The sequence below is a fragment of the Colossoma macropomum genome, unplaced genomic scaffold (genome assembly GCF_904425465.1).
Source record: "Colossoma macropomum unplaced genomic scaffold, Colossoma_macropomum, whole genome shotgun sequence".
Lineage (NCBI taxonomy): Eukaryota > Metazoa > Chordata > Actinopteri > Characiformes > Serrasalmidae > Colossoma > Colossoma macropomum.
The window spans coordinates 25,067,400-25,091,869 of NW_023494803.1; the positions used below are offsets into that span (position 1 = coordinate 25,067,400).

The following is a 24,470-nucleotide window of genomic DNA, read 5'->3' on the forward strand; positions in this document are numbered from 1 at the left end:
AATTAGGTTTTATAAAAAGAAGATTGTGCAGGAACACCAACTTGCCAGTTATCACAATATAATTTGGTTTGCTGATCAATAAATGATAAAGTGATTACTGATGTTTACTAACAAATAATGCATTCCACCCCACTTTTCTATTCAGTTTTGTTCAGTTCAAAGAGGTTCAGCATAGTCATAAACACTCAAACATATGGGCCTAATATTCCAACTGGTCAGAAAATCTTTTAAACCCAAAATCTGGTCAAGAAAAAACCTGAAGGACAAACTCATCAATTCATTTATTGGGAAAAAACTAAGGACATTCCTTTGTTTAAGGTGGCTGGGCACGTAGTGCTTTGCAGCTGAACAAGCTGCACTAAACCCATCTGCCAGGACTATACGTGAAGCAACCATCGGATGTGATCAAACATGGATTTGTAAGAACCACATGACAAAGTATTAATGCTTTGTTTAGCTACAACTAGATACAGTCTGAGGTTTTGAACTGTCTGTAGGAAATGTAAAGTCCCCAGTATATGAAATTACAGAAGAGGTATATTGTTATACTGTTAATAGTGGTTGGCATTACCAAATTAAAAAAAAACCCAAAGCATAGCCAAGGATAAAAAAGTGCATCATGTTGGAAGAGACAGTGGCATGTCTGTGGTATCAGAGTGTGTCAGAAAGCCAAAATAGTCTAGTGGAACAGTAGAGCTACATTAACAGGTCACAGACTTCTAATCACTTTACAAAGTACTGTTCCACTAAACATTAATGCTTAGCTGTGGAAACGTCAGTTTTATCTGGAAAAAAATCTGTACAGTAGCTTAAACACTTTTGGGGGGGCTTTTGGGCAAGTTCAAGATTTGGGAGTCATGTTGCAACTTAACGTCCCATGGTTGGCATGGTCACAGCTGGAGATTTCAAAGTAGCATCCTCTGCCTTCCACTGCGAAGTGACAGTTTTGATCTGTGTGTAGAACTGGATACCCTGTGAAGGCAAGAGGACCAGAAGGCTCAGAATCATAATGAAAACATTGACACAGCATTGTTAGTCACTCATTTCTTGGTAATGCCATTCTGAAAAAACAGAATGAGCTCACATGACAAATGGAGTGGTTAGCAACCCGGCGTTTACCAGGACAATAAACTACCCCTTCATCAATCATCATCTTTTTCACAACAACTGGCAATGTGAGGCCAAAACAAACTTGCAAGCCAAAATTATTTGAAGACTATACAAAAGAGGTCAGAGGCCTACAGGAAAAAATGACTTATAATCTAAATGGTAAAACGTCATGCTTGGATTCCTTCATCCTTCACTTCTGTATTATTATCCTAAGCTGACAGACCTGAGTGCATGAAGTCTTAAAAGACAGGTTACACTAAAAAGGTACACAAATTTCCCCTTTCCCCCAGCTGTACATCTAAGATGTGCCAAATCACACACCTCAATGTAACCAAGTATTTTTGAATAGACTTGTTTGTGTGGTCTCCAAAACTAAAATGTAAATGTTCTGTATAAGAATGGACAACAATACAGATAAAATTCTAACTTCAAGAGAGCTGCGATTACTGTTTTAGCTGATGTACTTCTACCCATTTCATAGATAAAGCATACAATGTCAGTGATACTGTCATTAATTTTACTGGAATTCACAGCAATGAGTGATTTGGCGTCACAGACTTGGAGGGCGAATGTCTGTTCCAGTTCATCTTTGCAGAACTTTCAAGTCCAAATTCCTGTCCTTTACCAGTAGTGCTACTGCTTTGGCTGTGTTGACTTCTGAAGGGGCGGCCCTTTGCAGAACTGAACTTCCGAAACGGAAGAAGCACTGATTTAGCCAGCGTCTAAACACAAACCGTTTACCATTTCTTCCCTACTGGCTATAAATGAACACATGAAAGAGAAACATGATACGCAGTCAGTTGGGAGACTGTATTATCTTTACTTCTGTGGTTTTACTGTTTGTTTCAGACCAGCTAGACAGTTTCCTAACTACAGTGTTAGCTGCATGGCTAAACGAAGCTGCACACAAGTGAGCCCACTGCCACCAACCACATCACTTACGTTCACTGCTTTAGATCAGTGTGCAACACTATCCTGTGGTGAGTATATAGTTATCTGATATAATTATATTCACTTTTGTGGTTTTACTGCTTATGGTAGGTGAGTTTGCCAGCTTGCTAACTGCTACGTTAGCTACATGGCTAACCGCAGCTGCATACTCCATTGCCAGTTATCTACATTTTTCTGGTAGAACACAGTGTGCAGCCAAATACTCACACAAGTACATAATTATCTGATATAACTGTTTACTTTTGTGCTGTTACTGTTTATTCATTAGCAAGTCAGCTAGCTTGTTAAAAGCACTAACATGGAGGATTCTTTTCACCAATCTTCTTGACCAGCCTCAATCACCCCCATTTTGCAAGGCAACACAAACTGCAAACGTCTAGTGTGACTGCAAGTTTATGATAGTAAATTGTAGGGTAAAAGACTTCATTTTTAGTTTTATTTGTTAGCTACATTAGCCTCATAGCTCTTATGTAGAACTCAAAAAAGCAAACTTAGAATGCAAAACACTGGGGTCAGGGGAAAATTATAAATGCAATTTTTCATGGAACTATTTCTTTAGGTGCTGAATTGCACTGTGTTATTTGCTGTGTCACACTGATCTTTTTAGGTTAGTGATCTTAGTACTACCATCTTGCACTTTGCTTCAAATGGGCATTCAGAGCAGACCTGGGAAATCTACTTACTTGCTTGCCATAGAAGTTGGTATCCCCTCTAAAAGAGCCTCTGGAGCCAGTGAAAGAGAACATGGGCAAGGGAACAGGGATTGGTACATTCACTCCAATCTGGAAAAGGCAGAGCATGAAACACAGCAGTGAGAGACAGACATCACTTTAAACAAGCTGCCCCCAGGTTGCCCCGGACTGACGAACTGTCCTGCTCCCCCGCCGTCTCCCTCACACCAAACACTCACACCCCGATGACAGTTAAGAGAACAACGCAACTGTCAAATACAAACATGTCTTTTTCTCCCACAGCTGTATGTTATGCAGCGCTGTGCCAGTAAAGGAACAGAGAGCGAGACGGACTGGTAAAATCATAGGTTAGCACCTTTCTCAGCACGTTAGCTCAGCCTTGTTACGACCATAACAAAGTGCAAATCTAAAACCAAAACCTGCCTTAGATCTGGGCATTTATCAAGAGCATTAAAATACCAACCGCACCCAAATGCATGACACAACTTCTTTAAATTTCTGTTGTTTTTCTCTTCTCACTCATTTGCTTAAGAACATGGGGCTAGTCATTCTACTTATGGTTAAACCTCACTTTACTTAAGGTTAGATCTTTGTTTTAATGGTCGGGGCATAAAACTATATATTGCTGCCGAGCTTTGACTGCTGTGTATGGAAAGTGCTGAACAACCAGCTCATTCAAGCGACACAATGACACAAGGCTGAAACCCACAATCATTTGTTTGTGTATCCGCTGAGAAAAGCAATGCATGCAGAGGATAACTAAACAAAACATTTTGTTTCTCAGGGCGGGTGAAGACTGGAAACTGGCACGGCTCCTTGAAATGTTGGAAAGGGCGGTCATAGCAGCCAGGCCTTTTGGGCTGAAGGTGGGGAGGGATGGGGGGTGAGAGAAGGAAGAGAAAGCAAAGGAGGTTCTTGTTGTGTGTAGAGGTTTTGGAGGCCAGCTCAGCACATGGTCCGCGCTGTCTCCTGCGCCATGTGAATGGCAAACACACGGCATAGCTGCAAGCCGCACGCAAACAAACGGGGTGAGCACAGGCCGCTTTTACACAACCGCCAGATCAACAGGTTGCAAGGGATCCCTTTCGAGTGCATTTAAGACTCTAATACCAGCTAAATATTTCTGAGTTGTACTGTGTTTTGATTAAACAGCACATATTTGCTGTGGGCTATTTGGAGATCTGCTTGTTTCAAGGTGGCAGTAGGTTTTTTTTGTTTGTTTTTTTACCTTGGGTTTTTAACTCAAGGCAAACAAGGTAATCCTTGCCATAGAAAGCCAATTGTTTTTTCATGAGTGTTTGGACAAGGTCTTGCATTACCCTCTGTGTCAGATATGGCAGCTGAGGATGGAACATGGACAGCTCCACACTGTTTCCCCGCTGTGGGTTAAGGGAGAGGCGCCAAAGGGATTTTACACATTACATTTACATCATGTTCTAATATTGACTCTTGAGTGTCTGGAATGCTTCACCAAGAACAGACTTGTCAGAGTGAATGAAGCATGCATGGATAGTTCTACTTAATATAACATCTCTATGTAATTTCAATAAAAGAATGGTTTTTGTGTTTGGAAAAATTTGCTATAAAATGCATAATAATTACAGCTTTTAAAGTGCATTATGCTTTTGTCAGAATGAATAAGATCCAAGCTCATTACAAGTGTGAACTGTTTTCAGCATTTTACAGACGCTTGCACTGTGGAACTTTCTGCATTACCAATCATGTTTCAGATGCTGTCGACTGAAGAATTCCTCTGCAAAAGTGTTCCCCTAAAGTAAAACTCCAAAGCAAACCTTCCTCACCTGGCCAACGTCCACTTCATGGGTGTATTTACGGGCTACAGCTCCATTGGTGGTGAAGATGGCTGTTCCATTGCCATATGGGTTCTTGTTAATTATTTTGATGGCTTCATCCAGTGTGTCAGCTTCTAAGACCACCAGCACAGGCCCAAAGATCTCTTCCTTGTAGCACTCCATATCAGTCTGGAGGCAAACGACAAGGTATAAGAAAGTGGACAAAGCAGTTCATCTTCCAGAGGCATAATTTCATCGTTTGAATTGGTACAATAAATAAATAGCCCTCACTGTGACATTGCTGATGATAGTGGGTCCCACAAAATTCCCGTTTTCATAACCTTTGACCTTTATGTTTCTGCCATCAAGCAGCAACGTGGCACCCTCCTCCACTCCACTCTGGATGAGCTGATTCACTCGATCTTTGGCCTGAGGGGAAATGAGGGGCCCAACATCTGCCCCCGGCTGGTCACCTGGTACCAAAAAGTAGCACAGAAAACAAAGATTCAGTCTATGTTCACATTACAAGCTTCACTGATAAATTCTGATTTTTTGCTTTGAGTAAATTTTTCTGCCTTGATTGCTCACATTTGCTGCTGTTGGCTGCTGCTGATACATGATGATAAACCATGTAGATAACTGAAGACAATAAATAACCTGAAATGACTGCCCTCATTATGGTTGCATGGTCATGTTTCGGTTATGTATCCAAAGACCAACTCAAATCTTACGTGACCTGTCGAAAATGATCTATGTTATGAGATGGATGAGCATATGGTGCGGACTGGAATGCAATGTTCCACGTCATACTTGTTGCTTTCTTTTTCATTGCTTACTGCATGATAGTGAAGTACTTGTATCCCACATGCACATGGCTTGATGCTGGGTTTGTTATGGAGTTTAAGTAGGGCCACCAATACTGCAGCGCAGTGCTCTTGCACATACAAAATTGAATCTTTTCAATTTTGGTAAACATTTAAACAGCCCGTGCCACTCTATGATCCACCCATACCACAAACACATTTGTGGCATGAACAAGAAATTGTGCATTTTCCTTTGGGCTGTGCTGAATCTGGAGCTGGGATGGTTAGAGAGTGGTGCGGTCATCCAGGCTTGGGTGGTCCACTGGAAAGCACTAACATGGATAAAATCTATAGCATGAAGAAATGATGACATGGGGAAGAGAGCAAGAATGGACATGGAGCAGATAATGAAAAAGTAGGTCAATGAGAAAAGTGGAAACACTGACTATTAGTGAATGTAGAAAGACACCATAAACAGAGGAAATATGAGAATGATATTTGAAGTAATGGAAGACTGGCAAAGTTGTGAATGAAGAGAAGGAAAATGGAATGGAGTCTAATGGTTCCACCAAGAAGTGTAACAGATTCACCTGGGGAAGTGGGACTCTGACTGAGGTTCAAACAATACTGCATAGTCCATCAACACATAAGAGAGAGCAAATGTAACAACAGCCTAATTAAATCCAGTCTGGTTGAACTAACCAAAGGAGCATTAAGTCCTAGAATTAACTTGATTAGCTCCTCAGTATTACACTATTTTTGCACATTTCTATATTGTGTATACATTTGTACTTTAACAACATTTTCAGTTATGTTTTCAGCCTCTATGTGCTTTTACTTGTACTCTTGTACACGAGAATATATGTGGCTGATTCTGAGGTCTATGCAGAAGCAACAGATTTACCTGCATTGACGCGTAGGTGCTTGGCGCGCTCTACCAACTCAGGCAGCCAGTTGCGAGCCTCTCCAACTAGGATGGCTGTGGAAAGTGCCATGCATCGTTGGCCAGCTGCTCCAAATGCAGCACCCACCAGCTGGTTCAGTGTGTTCTCCTTGTTAGCATCTGGCATTACCACGCCATGGTTCTTCGCACCCTGGCCAAACACACAAGACAAAAGGTCATCGGCTCTGCAGTTACAGTCAGGGCAGCCTCAGCTTGCAAATGACATTACTTATAATGTGCATGAACACACATATAGGGTCCACCAGTGCATTTGTGTTTCGCAATGAGAGAAATCCCCTGTAATGTCAGTCAAACCTGTAGCTTTTTGCATCACATGGCAGACACATACAACACATAAAACACCCAACATAGACACCCAATATGCTGTTAAATGGCACTACCCCAACTGCCTTTACACTACTTATACCTAAAAAGTGCTTAAATAACACTGGCTCCTTTCCTGCAATTAAAAAAAAAGGCTGCTTTCCATTATTTTTGAGACTCCATTATTTTTGACTGCTAGTTTCATGTTCCATTTGCAATATCTGAATTGAATTTACTCATTTTAACACTCCGCTCATGCAGTCACACCATGACGTTCAGCTAAAGTCATTACCAATTTCCTCAACAAGTACTGAATCAGACACAGCATAAGCATTCGAAGTCTTGGATATGTGAAGGGGAGACAACTTTTATTTCCTAGATGATGCTGCCACCATCTGGTGAAACATTAAGTTTAGTAACAGGCCAGCTGCACAAGCTAAACCCTTATTCAAGTCATGGCTCAGAATAAACAATGAAGAAATTTAAAAAATATCTCAAAAACACTTTTACATGATATTACCCTCATCTCAAATGTAGTCCATCAAGCGTGGTGTCCGAGCTTTGATTCTTCAGTTTTGCACTGGCGCTAGGAGGCTACTGTTCTCTTTACAAAAATTGACAAAAATATATGTTTTCATTTTGCAGCAACAGCAGCCATCCTCAATTCGAAATTTTGTCCATACTTCAGTACATTTTTGCTGTCTTGAGGGAATCATGTAATTATCTAGCCTTGCAGCTTGTACAGTTTTATTTGGTAGCACGTAATTTCCCTTTACTTGCCAGCTATATTAGCCACATACCTCCAGTGCAAAACTAGGAAATCTCACTTCAGACATCTTATCTAACTGACTACATTTGAGTTAACGGGAAAATGGTGCCAATTAGATTTTCTGCTGTTTGCGTGGCCCTGGACTACATGTTGGCACTTTCTAGAGAGTGTTTCTAGAACAAAATGATGAAATAGTGTTCAGCAAGTGTTCAGTTCAGCCTATTTGTCAAGTCGCACCAAGTCTAGTATTTTGGGAGCGCTGTGGACTCACTGTGGAGAAAGAAAACAGAACCGATCCAGGAAAGCCAGCTACGTTCTAAGATGCTGAAATCATTCTGGAAGAAGAAGTTCAGCACCTACAGTACAAGCCAAAACTGTGGAAGTAACACTGCCTTTGTAAGAATAAACATTAAAAATTCTACTTTTGTCAGGAAATAGTGTGCAGTAATATGTCCATTAACATTTAACTAAATTTCAGCAGCAATTGCATATAACTGATTCTTAATTTGTTTGCTCCTGGTAATTCCATGCAGAGTTTTCTGGAGAGAGTTTGCCTTCAGAATTAAGGTGTTAAATTAGAACCATGTAAATAATTTAAAACTGTAAAATCACTTCAACAGTTTGTGTTGGTCGTTGGCAAACTCTCTGAATTGGAAAATATTTTAAAATGACACAAAAAAAAACCTAGACAACAGAGCCAACAACAAAAAACCCAAAAGCAAATCCTGTGGCCAGAAACTGACCACTCATGAAGGACTAACAGTGACAGATGAGCAATCGTCTCCAACCTTCTATGAAATGGGTCAACAAAGTAGGTGTGTCTAACAGTGGACAGTAAGTGTACAAAGTTTAATAAATCTGTTAACATTGCCAACTGTACCAATGCAACCAAACCAACATCCCACTATCATGTCAGTGTCACTGCAGTTCCACCTTATCGGTTGATCGGTCATCCTTAACACTGATGAATGTAATAATAAAAGGCAATTTACACAGAGAAACAACTGGACTACAAATCTATAATTGTAGAACCACAAAATGGACCACTATGGTACGTGTCGATGACTGAATGGAAAATAAGCATAGACAGGGGTTAAACTGGACTCTGACCTAATGGAGCTGAGCTGGTTCTGTAATTTGATAGACATGTAAAATGTTTACAATACAGTGTTCGTGAAATCCCTATGACGAATGTGATAAACAACACTGACAGAAAAAAAACATTAAAACAGTTTTTATAACAAATACCACCTTCAAATTGTGTCTTTGCTGCTGCACATGGTGATACGCCCTCCTCGTATAGTTCTACTGATTTTCACAATCATGTAAATACATACTGAATCTTTTAGGCTGATTTCGTGATAGCTTCACTAATAAAACACAAACTAAATACTCAACTAAAAAAAAGGAAATTATGCCTCAATCTTTAAGCAGCTTAGCTTATTTGTTATTTATCCTGATAAATCCAAAGTAAATAGAAGAATAGGTCATGACTGAGGAAGCTAACTCAAGTTCATACAGTCGGCCGATTCCATGTAAATGGGTTTTTTTATTAAATGTAAAACGTTACATAGAAAAGTAGTTTCAACACCTGTATTTACTGTAAGTGTCCAGAAACCTCTTATTATTCATTATTTAGAAGGGGTGACTGCATACCTATGGGGAAATCAATCAATCAATCAATCAATCCATCCATCCATCCATCCATCCATCCATCCATCCATCTATCTATCTATTTATCTATACACCGATCAGGTATAACTTTATGATCACCTCCTTGTTTCTACGCTCATTGTCCATTTTATCAGCTCCACTTACTATACAGATGCACTTTGTAGTTCTACAATCACAGACTGTAGTCCATCTGTTTCTCTGCATACTTTGTTAGCCCCCTTTTACCCTGTTCTTCAGTTGTCAGGACCTCCATGGACCCTCACAGAGCAGGTACTATTTGGGTGGTGGATCATTCTCAGAACTGCAGTAACAATGACATGGTGATGGTGTGTTAGTGTGTGTTGTGCTGGTACGAGTGGATCAGACACAGCAGTGCTGCTGGAGTTTTTAAACACTGTGTCCACTCACTGTGCACTTTATTAGACACTCCTGCCTTGTCAGTCCTCCTTGTAGATGTAAAGTCAGAGACGAGTGATGAGTGGTCACAGGACGCTGCCCACAGGACGCTGTTGGACTATTCTCAGTCCAGCAGTGACACTGAGGTGTTTAAAAACTCCAGCAGCACTGCTGTGTCTGATCCAGTCAGACCAGTGCAACACACACTAACACACCACCACCACCACATCAGTGTTACTGCAGTGCTGAGAATGATCCACCACCCAAATAGTACCTGCTCTGTGAGGGTCCATGGGGGTCCTGACCACTGAAGAACAGGGTAAAAGGGGGCTAACAAAGTATGCAGAGAAACAGATGGACTACAGTCTGTTATTGTAGAACTACAAAGTGCACCTATATAGTAAGTGGAGCTGATAAAATGGACAATGAGCGTAGAAACAAGGAGGTGGTCATAATGTTATGCCTGATCAGTGTGAATATGATGTTTAACCTACTGCTTTGCAAAGTGACTACAGTTGTAAGTACTCAAAGGCACATATTTGCACAGGACACAAAGGACTCTAGATATCAAATGGGTGGTGTCATTTACAGTTCATTTTACTACATTATAGGCCTTAGTGTGACTTTCTTCTCTGTCAGAAAAGAATCAAATCATATTTTGATTTTTTTTTTGATGCCAAAACTGACACACATCAAACTAAGTATATTAATTGACTTACGGTCATCATGATAGAAACAGAAATGCTATTAGTTTTAATGATACTTTTCCATAATTATTCTCATGTTGGAGATGGTCATAGAGAGAGTAGCCAAAAAAACAAAAAAAAACAAACACAACAACAACAACAACAACAACAACAACCAGGGCTCCTCCACTTCCAAAGTCCTAATCGAAGATACAATTAACACTCACTCACTCACTGCTTGCTTCTATACTTCTGCTGTATAGTGTACATTTTGGAGAGCTAACAGACATGTGACCACCAGGAGGCGCTATGAGACAAGACATAGCTAGTTCTCGTTATGCTCACTGGCTGACGCCTGTCAACTTGGTCAGCCTGAATGCTACAAGCAACACTGAAGATAGTTTTAGGGGAAGCTAACCATCATGTCTCCCTCTCCCCACTTAGAATATGGTGGAGACACTGTTAGCTGCCACCAGCTATTCTGAGGGAAAACATCCATTAGCATCCTAACTGCATACCTTATACCCAACTTGTGAGCAAATGGTCACTTTGGGGTTTGTGTTTGGTCCTCGCAAGCGAGTCCTCACACCACTGTAGCATTCCTGCAGGATTCTGCCACCTTTCTGAACTCCGTATTCTGCATTTACTGACACTGTATTCATTTTTCTATAATAATGTGTGAGACTAACCATGTTGGACTGTACTCTCTTGCCGTTCTTGGAGCCTCTCTCGTAAATGTACTCTCCTGCCTGGTTGGAGCCCACAAAGCTGATAGCCTTTATAGCAGGGTGATCACAGATGAAGTTCACAGCTGCAATGACAGACACAAAAAGAGATTATACAGAGAGAATCACTTCTCATAGTAAATCAAACTGTAAGACTCTTTACTGAATCACTTTATTTTTGGTTTAAAACTACATTTGAATGATGTTGTTACCACAAGCTAATACATATCATAATACAGTCTCTGGAGTCAGGTGTACTAAGGCTACACGATTATTTCTATAATCAATTTATCTATCGACTATATTTTGATTAATCTACTAATCTAACCATAATGTCTTTTTTGGTTCCTCTAGATTTGCCTCCACCATTATTAAAAGTTTAGTCTGTGTCCAATTTCCTTCTTTTATGGTGTAATGAAATGAAGAGAAGCTATATTGCTCCCATCACTTCCTTTTGTGTATTAAAATCTGCCATAATTACAGTGTATAATCAAATAAACATTACAGAGCACTTTTTATTAAGTACATGACACACCAACAATAAAAGTCCACAAACATTTTTTATAACTGATGTGCAAACTGCCAATTAACTCTGTTGACTAATCCCAGTCCTAAAACGTCTTTTTTTTCCAGTTACAAAATACCTTAAATGACCCATGCCTGTAATTCACAAAGTGTCTCCGATTACCAGTGCTGAGTGGGATCTGTTCCTGTCAGTAAAATCATCATAAAAAGACATGAATCTGATCCTAAATCAGCACTACTACTTTAAGAAGCTTAAGTCAATAAATTTCTCAGTATGCCCAGTGTGGTCTGTACCGTCATGCTGGCCATGGATGACGTTGAGCGTTCCATCTGGTGCTCCAGCGTCCTGTAGCAGTTTGGCAAGCATCATGGCACAGCCAGGCACTCGCTCAGAGGGCTTCATCAGGTAGGTGTTTCCACACACCATGCCCATAGGGAACATCCACAGCGGGATCATGGCAGGGAAGTTGAAGGGGGCGATGCCGGCACACACACCAAGAGGCAGCCGGTAGGTGTAGGTGTCCATGTCTTTGGTGATGGAGGGCAGTGTTTCACCCATCATGAGTGAGGTGATGCTGCAGGTGTGTTCCACCACCTCTGGAATCAAAGAGAAACTAAAGAAAATTAATAACACTATATACATAGAAGTAATGTTTTCAGGGATACTGGGGAGCCATTAATACCTGACTTTTGTAACTGCAGTTAATACGCAAGTTGATCTATAATATAGAGACTATGCTCCAAGGTGGAGCAGATTTTAAGACCGTCACCAACCTTAAATTGGAATTTCACTGATTTTTCAAAAATTTGGCAGAACCCCACCATTAAGATATAAAGTCATTTAAAGTGGCTGGCTGGTTCGGTTTATTTACAGTGGTATTGGGATGGGCATTTCAGCCAAATTCATTTTTGAATTTTTAAGGCATTACTTATATTCTAATATTACAACATTTTATTCTAGTGTAGAATAGTATAGTACAGTATATGAACCCACAGGCTACCGCCCATATGCCAAACATAAGGCCTGCAGGTCAGAGCAGGCCCATGGCAAAGTCCCATCCAGCCAGCAAACTTACTTCTTTTTCTTTTAATATTAGCCCGCTTCACCATGTACTGCACTACAATCCCCAGCATGCACTGCAAGGTAATGTGCGCTCCCACCCCTCTCCCCCAAAACAACAATCTATGGGACAGAAGTTACAACTCAATTCTAATACAACAGTCAGATCACCCAAAAACACTAGCAGCATTTCAACACCGAGCTCAGCAGCTCAGAAATGGATCCTCCCAAGAATGAATGAACTTGCAGCAAAGAAAGGATGCCACGTGTCCAGCTCAAGAATATCTCCTGGTATTCATGTAATACTTTAAGGTCTACTACAAGTGCCTATATTTTGCTGTTGACGTATTGGCGTATTTTGAATAAACAATGGCAAGTTGGGGTTATAGGAAAATGTAATTTAAAAATGAAATAAAAACGTGTTCTCTGGTCCACAGATTTGTTCAGACTTTTTAAAAGGGCCTTTTAGTGATTGAGTTTGACGCATCCCTGGTTCACAGCATCAGTTGTGTCAGGATACAGTGACCAGAGACAGTGATACCGCTAAGCATCTTACCACACTATAATAAACCCAGGCCACAAATCCATAGTAGGTGACACAACATGAAATTTAACCCAACAAACTAGCTATAAATTCTATCTCCAAATTACCATGCTTGGCAAAAATACTTGCATCTCTAGTGAATAATCAGCTTAAATCATTCATCTCTGCACATTCCCATGAGGCAGCGCAACGTGACATACATTCCCAAGCCCTATTAGGAGGAATAACGCTGGGCGGCTCGCATACCTGCTAAAGCTTTGGGAAATGGAAACTGAAACTTTGGAGCGACAACATACTAATAAACAGCACAGGGCACTGTCACAATATTCCTAACTTCCAGTTTTTGGCACGTTTTAATGTTTTTTATTTTACATCAGAAACAGTGGCTTCCAGCTACTTACATTTTAAAATGTTATTTTGATTATGCATTTATGTTTCAGCTGTGAGGTTTGCTTGGTAACATAATAATTACCGACCTCGACTGAATGGTTTAGGATTGCCTAATTTGAGATTAGATGCAATGCTGTAAGATAACATTTCTAAACTAAAGTAAGATCTGCTTCTGCGATGCTAATTGATGAACAAATCTTATCTTGACCTTATCAGGACTTAACTTAGGACTTACCGGGGCAGTCGTGGGCTGGAGGTTAGGGAACCAGCCTTGTGACCGGAAAGTCGCCTACTTTTTAAAACTATCATGACTTTTGGTGATTGGAGCCATTAGGCATTGTTTTCATAATCATTTCATGTAATGACTTTCTGTTAGGTAGTTTTTAGAGGCATTAAACACTTCAGACATCTGATTCCTTTTTCCACCACTGTGAACGATTCTGACTCCACGTTTCTTCAGAACGAAGGATTTCACATCAAACCACTTTGAATGACTTTGATTACATCTTACTGATTTAAATATGGAGAAATTTAAAATGTGTGGAATTCTCCTTTAAAATGACTGGTGATCATTCGAAAGATGATTCATGAGACTTACGCAATCCTCTGAACACGTCACCCTCGGCATCCGCCAGTGTTTTACCTTGCTCCAGCGTGATCAGCTTAGCTAACTCTTTCTGTAAGACGACACACACAACAGTAGTGTAAGTAATAATAAGTAATATATTCATAGCAAAGGACAAAATCATAGAGTGGTCTTTGGAATTTATGACTATTTTTAAGGCTTTGCACGCGACTTTATAACATCAGATGATTCAATGATAAATAACAATGCTAAAAGACGGTGATTCACAGCACCATAGACAGGGACTTACAATGTTGTCTTTAATTAGTTGCTGGTAGCGAAGGAAGACCTGCTGGCGGGCCAGAATGGAGGTCTCAGACCAGGAGTGAAATGCCCGTGAGCACGAGTCCACAGCAGCAAGCATCTCTTCCTGCGTGGCCTTGGGCACTCGGCCAATCACCTCGTTGGTAGCCTGAGCAGAGTCGAGAAACACAGAGGCAAGGATTTCTGTCATGGATATCTTCCTTTTTTTTTCCCCCACTGCAGTATACTGTGCAGAAGTATATGTGAAATAAAAAGGCACTACAAAATTCTATCATCTCAATTATCTGTAGTCAACTTCAGGAAATCAACGATATTAGTGAAGAATATCTGCAAGGCTCAGTTTTGGTCTTTCTCACAGAAAGGATGACATAACTTGGTGACAACAAACTTTAAATGCAACTTTATCATAATGTCTGAACCCTTGCTAGTGTACTCTCTCAAATACGACATGCTGTACAGATCGCATTTCCTTTGGCTATAACAGCCACGCTCAGCCAGCCTCTGAAAGGTCACCCATAAGATCAGTATTTTGGTGGAGGATATGAACACATAATCCTCCTCCACTAACATCTACATGGTTTAGAAACCTCAGTATTCAAGATTTCTTCATAAAACATCACAGCTAAATGACCTAAGGCTATCACCAAACATCAAACTCAAGGCAAAGTCTTATGCAATAAGGTCCTTTACTGTTAGTGATTGTCTTTTAATGAAGACTGGAACATCGCCCATTCCTTTACTCTCTGTCCAACAAAAAGACTTGAATGCCATCACTGTCCTAACAAATATGGGCTTCTTTGAAATGGTAACTTTACATGTTCACACAATGCAAAAAAGAAAAACGTTCTTAACATTCATTGTAAGTTATAGGAACAAGATTCTTTTCCAAGTCATTTTGAACCATTGCTACTGGTCCACTCACCAATACATGGTTTTGATACCACCGTATCAAGCACAAAGAAATAAGCAGGAAACACTGTCAATGACTTTACAACTGTTTTATTAAAAATAAACCCTTGTTTCATCGCACCATTTTTCCCTGGGCTAAACATACATCCAAACAGCTTGTGATGTAATGTGTAAACAACTGTGTTTCAGCACAAAAGAAAAATCCTCCAATAAGCAAATAAAGAATATCTGAACTCTGAACTTAACCAAAAAGTAATCACTGGTCTAACAAAGATTCCATAAAATGACCCTGAGAACTTTGTATGACAATGAACTATGATACGGTCAGCAAACTGCTTTAGCACAAGTGCATCTGACCTTTTTCAACCTCAGTAACAATGAGCAGAACTGATCCTAAGAAGGAAATGCCTGTTAAGTGCTTTTTCAAGTCTTATCTAGGAAAGTGGAAATATGTGGTGTTAGCATAATCTACAGTACCACCGTCTTTAAGTGATGCAGATTACAAAGAACAAAGATCAGGTTAACCTGGCAAAGTAGATTTACAGTTAACATCACCCTCCAACACCATAGTACCATCGTGATTCGGCTCATCTGCAATAACATACCGCAATCATGTGTAATGTATCATGTATCAAGTGCTTAGGTACATTGTAGCTCGAAGCACTTCCACTTAATTATTGTAAAACGCAGAAACATGAGACGCTAAGTAATAAATAAAAGTTGCTCTTCCTTTAACACAGTTTAATCCACAAACGTACTCTTTGGAAAACACCCTGTGTTTTATTGTATGTACTTACTGGATTGTGAATGTCCAACCATTCTGAACTCTTGGATTCAACAAACTTGCCATCAATGAACAGCTTTGTGGTGGGCTGAGGAAGAAAGAAGAGAACACTAAACCTGAACACATTGTATAAAATATTACCATAAATAGGAATAGAAAGGGTTCACTTCCTCAATTCAAGATGAAATTTAGGCGTACTACATACAGGGCATAAACGTGTGTACCAGACTTGTCAAGACAACTCAAGTTTGACAAAGGCTTCTTTACATTTTAGATTGTGTGATAACTTGATGTGGTCTTGCATATCAACAGGGCTTGAAAAAAGAAACATATTACAGTAATTCACATGGCTTGTCAATCAACTGACCCTGTCTGGCAGTGAAACAAAAACACCCCATGTTCACCAAATACCATTAGGAATCGAAGGCTCACAAAACACTACATCTTCAGGACTGCTTGCCAAATATTGGAGTATTGGGATAAGTGCCATTGAGAGAAATTACTATTGTGAGGAAGCATTCAGTCCAAGGCAGTGGTCTGCTACCTCGAGCCCAACGGGGCCCAACAAATGATCAGGTTTCGGGTGAGATTCAGTTGTTTTTATTTTATGCACAACATAGGGCTTGGGTCACAAAGAAAAGCAGCATAAAACAACATCCACAACAATCCATCTCATAGCACATGCAAGAGATGTTGGGTCGGACCGGAACAGGCTGGATCTCAAAAGTGTGGTTGTGTTTCCAGTTCGGGCTTCAATTTCATGCTAATGCAGATCTCTAGTCTAAGCGTGTTTGCAAATTTCAGACAGCAAACCTTTGCAATAACAAGGCCATATATGTCTTCTTACTGTAATGGCAGTTATTTTGCGTTATTGCTGGGCCAGGAAAGGGTCATTCATTTTTTTGTTGTTAAAACGAATGCAAATCTAGTCTTACCGTACATTTTTGACAGTGGTGAGAGACGCATGCTTTTAAAAAATGGAGGAGTTTATCCTCTGCTACTCCACCTCCATAGTTTTCAAGCACACTGCTCCAAAGATGACATTTTCAGCATGGCGAGAGAGTCTGAGTCACAGTATCCTTTGAACAAGCATGTCCAAAACAGGACATTTATTCACTACACTATATCCAAGACAACTGTAATCACTAACTTACCACAGAGGATGAGTAACACATGCGTCCCACCTGAAGAGGCACCTGCAGAGGAGTATAGGAATTCATTATAAATAACAATAAGATATAAGTTAATAATCGTCAGCACAATTTGCTCAGTTTCTTACTAAAGTAAGTACACAACTGTTTACTAAAGTAAACAGTACACAATGTAAGTGTCTATTTATGCAACCGAATGCAGTAATTTTATAAACGCTTTCTGCAAGTGCAATAGCCACAAAGGTGAGAAAAGTTCTGCTTATCGCTTCCTCTGAGAACTAGTATAACAAGCTAAACTGTTTGGAACAGTCTGAGTGAGGGGTTAGTGTGGAAAACTGGCTTAAGTGATTAGACCAGGTCATGTGGTAAAAATAATGCAGACAATTAGCAGCTGCAGGTATTATAGCACCAAATGTACTGAATGGGCTTAAAGGAGAACTCCACCCATTTTAAGAAATTCTACATAATTACATTGCTGAGATTTAAACAAAGTCATTCAGAGTAGGTTGATGTGAAATGCTCTGTTATAGAGAAACCTGCAAAGTCAGAATTGTTCAGAGTGGTAGTGATAGAAATTAGACTTGTAAAGAGTATAATGCCTTTGAAAGCTGCCTCACATAAAGTCATTACAAGAAATGGTTATAGACATATGCTACCTGATGTCTGACACATTGTTCTATGATACCTTTGTGATAAAGACTTGGTTTAAAAAGTATTTTAATCCATTTATTTTGATCCATTCCTGGCGGAGGGGTACATGTAGGGTGTTGTAGAGCAAAACAGTCCCCAAAGAAAAAATATAAATGGCTGTATTTCTGTTGTAGACACCGTGACCGTGACCCCTGGATCCTGTCACAACCACTATAAAGAAATCTGAGTCTATATGTTTCTCTACAATGAACCACTTCACATCAAACCACTCTGGATGACTCATGTTTACATCCCAAGAACTGAATTATTCACACATTTTGAAAAATCGGTGGAATTCCCCTTTAACTTGGTTCACTTTATGTAGAAGTACTGCAGCCGGTGCAGCTCAAGTCCAAGTGCAACCGTCGCCGAGTCTTAATGCATATTAATGCAGATATGTGCCATTCAGCAGTCACAGCCCACCGCCAACAAACTGCACCCTCAGTGTGTTTCTTACCCTCTTCTTCGCAAGAGAACGCACTAACGTCGCTGCCATGATGGAAGCCGGAGATTAAATGATGTACTTTCTCCGAAAAAGCTGAACCCAAACCACGCCAGAGGAACGTGCAGACTTCAAACTTATCCTTTAACCCTCAACGACTTTAGAAGTGGGCGGGACACGAGCGCAACAGAGCCAATCAAAAGACACGAAAAGAATACTCCCCCCAGTAACAGAATTCGATTGGTGAAAGCCCTACGAGAGCCAACCAATTACATCCCCGCTTGTTGCAGAACCCGCCCTTGTTTAAGTAAAATAGGTGATGATTGGTGTTATGAATGTGTCTGAGGAAGAAGTTCGGTATGGATCCATAGACGTGTCGATCGTTATTTAACGTTATGTAATACCAGTGTACGGGTCTGCATACATTACACATAGTTATAAAACTGACAATTGAATTGTATTAAATTATATTTCATAGACTTCAGTGTACACTGTGTGCTTATACAGTATCTGGGGTGCCTTTTAGTTCAGTGGGTTTGTCTAACGTTACCTTCAGTCAGGAACTTCTTGCACTCCTCTAAACCTTTTTCTAAGCAATGAAGTGATGCCTGCAATGCGTACCTTGTTGGCATGTTTAATGAAGGTAATTTGTATTCATATTCATATTTAGTGCAACTGTAGCTTAGTTCATGTGCAGCTACTTGTGATCTTGTCACAGCTACAGAATCGCAAACAGTTTTTATGCTTTTGCTCAATATTTGGGTGCAGAAACCGTTATTTCCTGACCTGTTAGTGCACTTAGTAGGGAGTAAGGGGAAATTTGTGATTGAACTGGCCTAGTCAGTGTGATCCGTGCAAAAATCTAAACCGCTTAGTCACAGTCGGTATGGAAAAGAGGAGGAAGGTTTGGGAAGCATCTCATTGGCCAGATTTAGGACTTTGCCCCCACATAGCTCGAGAACTTCAGTCCTACAGTTACATTTGGTGTCAGTACTATGGCGGCTCAGACTAAGGTTCAGTCTTGATAATTATCTTTTTCCTTGAATACTTTGACTATAAAAAGCTAGCTACCTTCATAATAACCTGTTTCCCATCTTCTAGCCTGTCCTTTATGGATATTTCAGAAGTTCTTGCTCGTGGAGAGTCCGGATAGGTAAGCTGCTTTCTCTGAAGCATCATTAATGTCTGACTCTTTAGTCTGTTCAGTCTGCGCTTAAAGGGACTCGCTCCAATTTAATGTGAATGTGTTCCACTTTCACCAGCTTTTGCCCTGAAGGGTATTGAATATGATCAAGTACCAGTAAACCTTATTAAGGATGGAGGCCAACAGGTAAGAGCTCGAACTGTTGTGATTTGAGTGAACCTCTTTTTCTTCTGTTTAATTGGCTCATATCATGGAAAATCAAATTGTCCCCCTTTTTTCTTCTTCAATACAATTCATAAAGAGTCATTTGCAAAAGTTTGGGCACCCTGTCAAATAACATGTTTTTTCCTAAGTGAAAATACCTACATATTTTCTACAGAGAATACACTTCTGCACATTTTAATGCACAATTAATGTTTATTTTCTGAATTTAACACATTGGTAAAAATAAAACTTATTTTTTATATATTAAAAAAAAATTATATATTAAAAAAGTATATGTTAGCAAATAAATAGAAATTGTGCACTAATATTTGCAATAAAATGCCATGTTTGTTCCATTTGTTCCCTGTACAAGATTATTAACTTGATTCAGCTTGAATTGCTTTTTGAATGAGGAACAATACAGGGCAGGCAATCAGAACAGAGATCATTTGCATATATTAGTCTTAAAGGTACAGTAACTGAACAATCACTTTAAGTAACGTGCAGGTTTCCAGTGCTGGTCCTGGAGAACCCCCCCGCACATTTTAGGGTTTTCCCCACCCCCAACACCCACTTCAAGTAATGAAGGGGTTGTTAATGATCTGATAAGTTGGAGTTATTGCACTGATATTAGATTTGAGGGCCGATGCCACCATCCAATATCTTTTATGTACACGTATGCCATTGCTGATGTGGATACATAAACATTTATAAAATGTAGAAATTGGGACGCGATCCATCTGTATAAGCATTAAAGAGAAAATATTTATTTGTAGAGGGTCAAGAATACAATAAAATGGATCAAATGCAAAAATGCTATCCGTGCTAGTAGTCCAGTATCACCTAAATGCTCTGCTCTCTTGAAGTAAATGAGTAATCAAATATTGATTTGAAATCTAAACATCTGCCTGATACTGATATTTTTTTCGAAGCAAATTTCTGCTGATACCGATATGATTCTGATATCATTGTACATCCCTAATCTTGGGTAGTATGTGCCTTGTATACGTAGTCTGTGGATGTAACTCACTATATCCTCTTCAGTTCACAGATCAGTATAAAGCTTTGAACCCGATGCAGCAAGTGCCTGCTGTGAGCATTGATGGCATCACCTTGTCTCAGTCAGTAAGTTCAACTATGGACCATGCGTTTGATAAACAGTTTACAGAATTCAGCCTCAATTGTTTAATTGTAAATCATCAGTAGTGGAATTGTTGATGTAGTGTGTAAATTCACGGTCCTCCCTGTGCCACCAGCTGGCCATCATCCAATACATTGATGAAACTCAGCCAGGGCCACGGCTCCTCCCTGCTGACCCAAAGCAGCGGGCTCAGGTGCGCATGATTTGTGACCTCATCGCCTCTGGGATCCAGCCTCTACAGGTATGTTTAATATGTGTGTATGGTACATGGATTTTCCCCAGTCCAGTCAAAGAGAGTTTTGAAGTAACTTAACTCAGTTCAAAATTAAAACATACAGAAAACTTGTGTTCACATAGTTCAGTATGGTTTCACTAGCTTATAGTCAGGACTCCTCTATTAGGCAGGGATAGGAAATCCCTATGTCTGGAAAATGGAGCATGGTAGAAGCAAACAATAACAAAGTGCACTTGTAATGAGTGTTATGTGTTGTGTGCATTCACATATTGTGAATGAAGCCAATTTTTCCAGTATTTTGCCAGTATTTTCAACTTGAATATGGCAGGGCATTAGCAATGATGAGAGAGTTGGTGTAAACACGCCTCAGTGAACTTCCCATCCACCAGTGTGTGCAAATTTTGTGGGCAGTCATTCAAAAAAGATTCAAAGATGATGTGTATTGGTCTGGCGAACAGATCCATTACGTTGTATTAATATGAGGTGGTAGAATAGCTACGCAAATTAACTTCACCCTTGCTCGTCCTAGAAAAAGTCTGATCATGAGTTTTTACATGAGTAAAGTAGATGAGAAATTGAGCACATGCTTTGTAATATGGAAAAATTTGAATAATTTCCATGGGTAGTAATACAGCACTTAAAAGCGATTGAGCCAATTCAGCCAAGTGCACTTTTATTAAAGCTGGCCCAGCATGTGGAGTTGCATGCATCTAGAGCAGTTAAACCATACTACTGTTTAATATGTGTGGATATGTGTTAATATATGATAATATTTCCTTTTTTCTGAAGTTATCTAATAGATTACAGAATGCAAGAGATTGTTATTTATTTATTTAGTTAAAAAAAAGCTGTATACAATGGTTTAGCTGATTTCCTAAAATGAAAAACTGTTAATAAAACTGTAATTAAAATTCATTTAAATAATCTGTGTTTTGTTTTTGGCTGTGTTCTTCAGTTCTTAACAAGATTAGGACCTTACAAAACATGATATAGATATCAACAGATATCAGAGATGTAGTTTAGGCTATATGATGAAATTACCAATTTCAGTAATTACAGTACTGTGCAGAGACCACTGTTCATTTACTTTACAAGTTTTATATTTGTCAGTGTGAAGATATAGAAACATATTTAACAGAAAATTACACAGAAACCTCAACAATTAAATATATGCTTTTTAAGTATTTATTATATCCACACTTTGTCTTTATTATCTTTTCGGAAGTCTTTCAGATCTGAAGCAAGAGTGGAGATTGAATATATTCTGTCTTTCAAAGATGAAAGCTTTCACTGCTGTTTATCTGATGGTGAGAGTTTTGGAGGTCTATCAGATCTTGCATGATTGCAAGGAGTCCCATTTTCTCTGTACCTTTTAATAATGTTTCAAATTCCAGTTTCAGAAACTCCTGTTTTGTCGCTTATTTTCCTTTGACCTTCCTTATGCAAGTGGATTATCTTGTTTCTGATCTACTCAAGAATATCTTCTGAAAAATGAATAACTTGTACATAATGGCTCTTTTGAATAGAAATGAAATAAATGAAGGGCGGTCTCTGACTTTACAGTACTGTATTTGGTGATGCCTCTTTTTATACACATTGTCCAGTCTGAGCACTACATCTCATATTATTTTTCAGAATCTTTATGTAATACAGAAAATTGGGGCAGAGAAGGTACAGTGGGCTCAACATTTCATCAACCGAGGATTTGAGGGTGAGTTTTCAGGTTAGATCTGTTATGCAAAGTGATCAAGATGTATGTAGTTCTTTTTCACATTTGCTTCACATGTATCATATGCAGTATTCACACAGAATCAGAAGCTATTAAACATTCATTAGATTCTTAATCAGAGTTGTACACTCTGTTCACCCACTAATCAGGCTTGTTTGTTGCAGCTCTGGAGCCCATTCTGAAGCAGACAGCTGGAACATACTGTGTTGGGAATGAGGTAAAGAACTAATATGAGTGCGTGTGGCTACATACACATACACACAAAGGACAGTCTGTGAGTTATTTCATTTGGCCGTGAGGCAAGACAATATTTGTTGTTCTAGCTCTGTACTGCAGCACAGTGGATTTGAAATGAGACAACTATGAAGATAAACTGCAGGTATCAGCTTTAAATAAGGACATGTACTTCCATATTTGGTGAACTGTAGGAATTTAAGCTTTTTTTTATACAGTCTTCCCATTTTAGGACACCAAAGGTAACTGGACAAGTAGATACTCAATTGTTTCTTGGACAGCCGTGTGCCATTGGATTATTTTATGCACAAGGATGCTAACAAAACATCAAGTTGTTTCGAGATGTGTTTTTTCAGTCTTTTATTGTTGTCTCTTAACATGAAGGCAGAAGAAATAAAGCAATCCAACATAAATCAGAATTCATGGTACATTTTCCTTTCATAGTGTGACATATTTCCGAGTGAAAAATGATTGCTGCAGCATTTCTGTATACCTTTTTTTTTAAAATTGGTGTTATTTACCTTCTTTGCTTTTAGATATCCATGGCAGACATTTGTCTGGTGCCCCAGGTCCACAATGCTGAAAGGTAAAGGGGCAATCTGGCCTAAAACTAGCATTTAATGTGTCATGTGATGTAATGTTCTGTAGTGCAGTATTTTATTCCTCAGCCTCAGTGATTTGCCAGAATTTACGATTTCAAATCCTTTTGGCGTTTTTGTCCATCAGTGTTCTCTCACTACAAAGCCCAGCATGCATTGCTCAAATACACCATATAATTTGGAATTCTGATGTAGAGGCCAATTAATACCTGTGACTTTCTCTTTCTCTCTCAGTAACATTAGCTATTTGGCTTCCTTCTGCATTAGGCAGCTATTAAGGAAAAAAAAAAAACATTTCAAACTGCCTGGCCTCATTTATTTGCTCCAAAGCATTTACAGTTTTTCACAAGTTCCTCCCATCTTCAAGATACATAATCTGAAGGGCATTTTCCTAGTCTTTAAAGAAAAACTCTCAGACCTATTGTGGCACTGCTGTGGGAGGCATAGGCATGTAGGCAACATGTACTGATTTACTGACACATTTATTTTGACTAGAGTGACCCTTTAATTAAAAGCTTTACATTTTTTAATTAAAGCAATATTGGAAAATATTTGCTCACAATCCTTGTCAAATTTGCAAAATGCACCTTAAAACTATTGTGTTCTTTTTTCGTTAAAGGTTCAAAGTGGACATTAACCAGTTTCCCACTATCAAGCGGCTGAATCAGACATTAATAGAGCTTGAAGCCTTCAAAGTGAGCCATCCGTCTTGTCAGCCAGATACTCCTGATGACTTGCACACATAAATTTCGTTTTTAAGTATGTTTGATGAGCTGTCTACATGGTGTTACTAATGGCAAAATGATACTCAAACTTCACTAAAGTCAACTTCATGCAATCATGAGTCCAGTTCCTTTTGTTCATTGGATTTATTGTATTGGTGAAAATGCTGAGGTTTCATTAGCTTCTTTGCAACTTCCAGATAATACATTTC

At 39.3% G+C, this 24,470-nt stretch overlaps 2 protein-coding genes across 2 annotated transcripts; one reads left to right on the forward strand and one right to left on the reverse strand.

The window, feature by feature from the left end:
- Nucleotides 1-262: 262 nt before the first annotated feature.
- Nucleotides 263-18,397, reverse strand: aldh6a1 (aldehyde dehydrogenase 6 family, member A1). The gene is made up of 12 exons (XM_036592944.1): nucleotides 18,266-18,397; nucleotides 17,122-17,163; nucleotides 15,981-16,055; nucleotides 14,261-14,422; nucleotides 13,984-14,062; nucleotides 11,686-11,988; nucleotides 10,831-10,952; nucleotides 6,254-6,443; nucleotides 4,838-5,019; nucleotides 4,556-4,735; nucleotides 2,745-2,843; nucleotides 263-972 (listed from the first exon to the last, which is right to left on the reverse strand). Exons 1-12 carry the CDS (start codon nucleotides 18,302-18,304, stop codon nucleotides 868-870), a joined length of 1,578 nt encoding a protein of 525 aa, XP_036448837.1. The 5' UTR covers nucleotides 18,305-18,397; the 3' UTR covers nucleotides 263-867.
- A 733-nt stretch (nucleotides 18,398-19,130) lies between these two features.
- gstz1 (glutathione S-transferase zeta 1) lies at nucleotides 19,131-24,374 on the forward strand. Its single transcript, XM_036592947.1, has 9 exons — nucleotides 19,131-19,263; nucleotides 19,352-19,403; nucleotides 19,513-19,580; nucleotides 20,643-20,723; nucleotides 20,855-20,980; nucleotides 22,610-22,685; nucleotides 22,868-22,920; nucleotides 23,474-23,523; nucleotides 24,156-24,374. The coding sequence occupies exons 1-9, from the start codon at nucleotides 19,246-19,248 to the stop codon at nucleotides 24,280-24,282; spliced, it is 651 nt and encodes a 216-aa protein (XP_036448840.1). The 5' UTR covers nucleotides 19,131-19,245; the 3' UTR covers nucleotides 24,283-24,374.
- Nucleotides 24,375-24,470: the final 96 nt, after the last annotated feature.

Coding starts and splice junctions, on each gene's coding strand:
- aldh6a1 (XM_036592944.1), bottom strand. CDS start 18,304: ATGGCAGCGACGTTAGTGCGTTCTCTTGCGAAGAAGAGG. Junction 17,164..18,265: donor GTTCTCTTGCGAAGAAGAGG/GTAAGAAACACA, acceptor ACTCCTCTGCAG/GTGCCTCTTCAGGTGGGACG. Junction 11,989..13,983: donor TGACGTGTTCAGAGGATTGC/GTAAGTCTCATG, acceptor CTTTGATTCCAG/AGGTGGTGGAACACACCTGC.
- gstz1 (XM_036592947.1), top strand. Junction 20,724..20,854: donor GCATCACCTTGTCTCAGTCA/GTAAGTTCAACT, acceptor CTGTGCCACCAG/CTGGCCATCATCCAATACAT. Junction 22,921..23,473: donor CATACTGTGTTGGGAATGAG/GTAAAGAACTAA, acceptor CTTTGCTTTTAG/ATATCCATGGCAGACATTTG.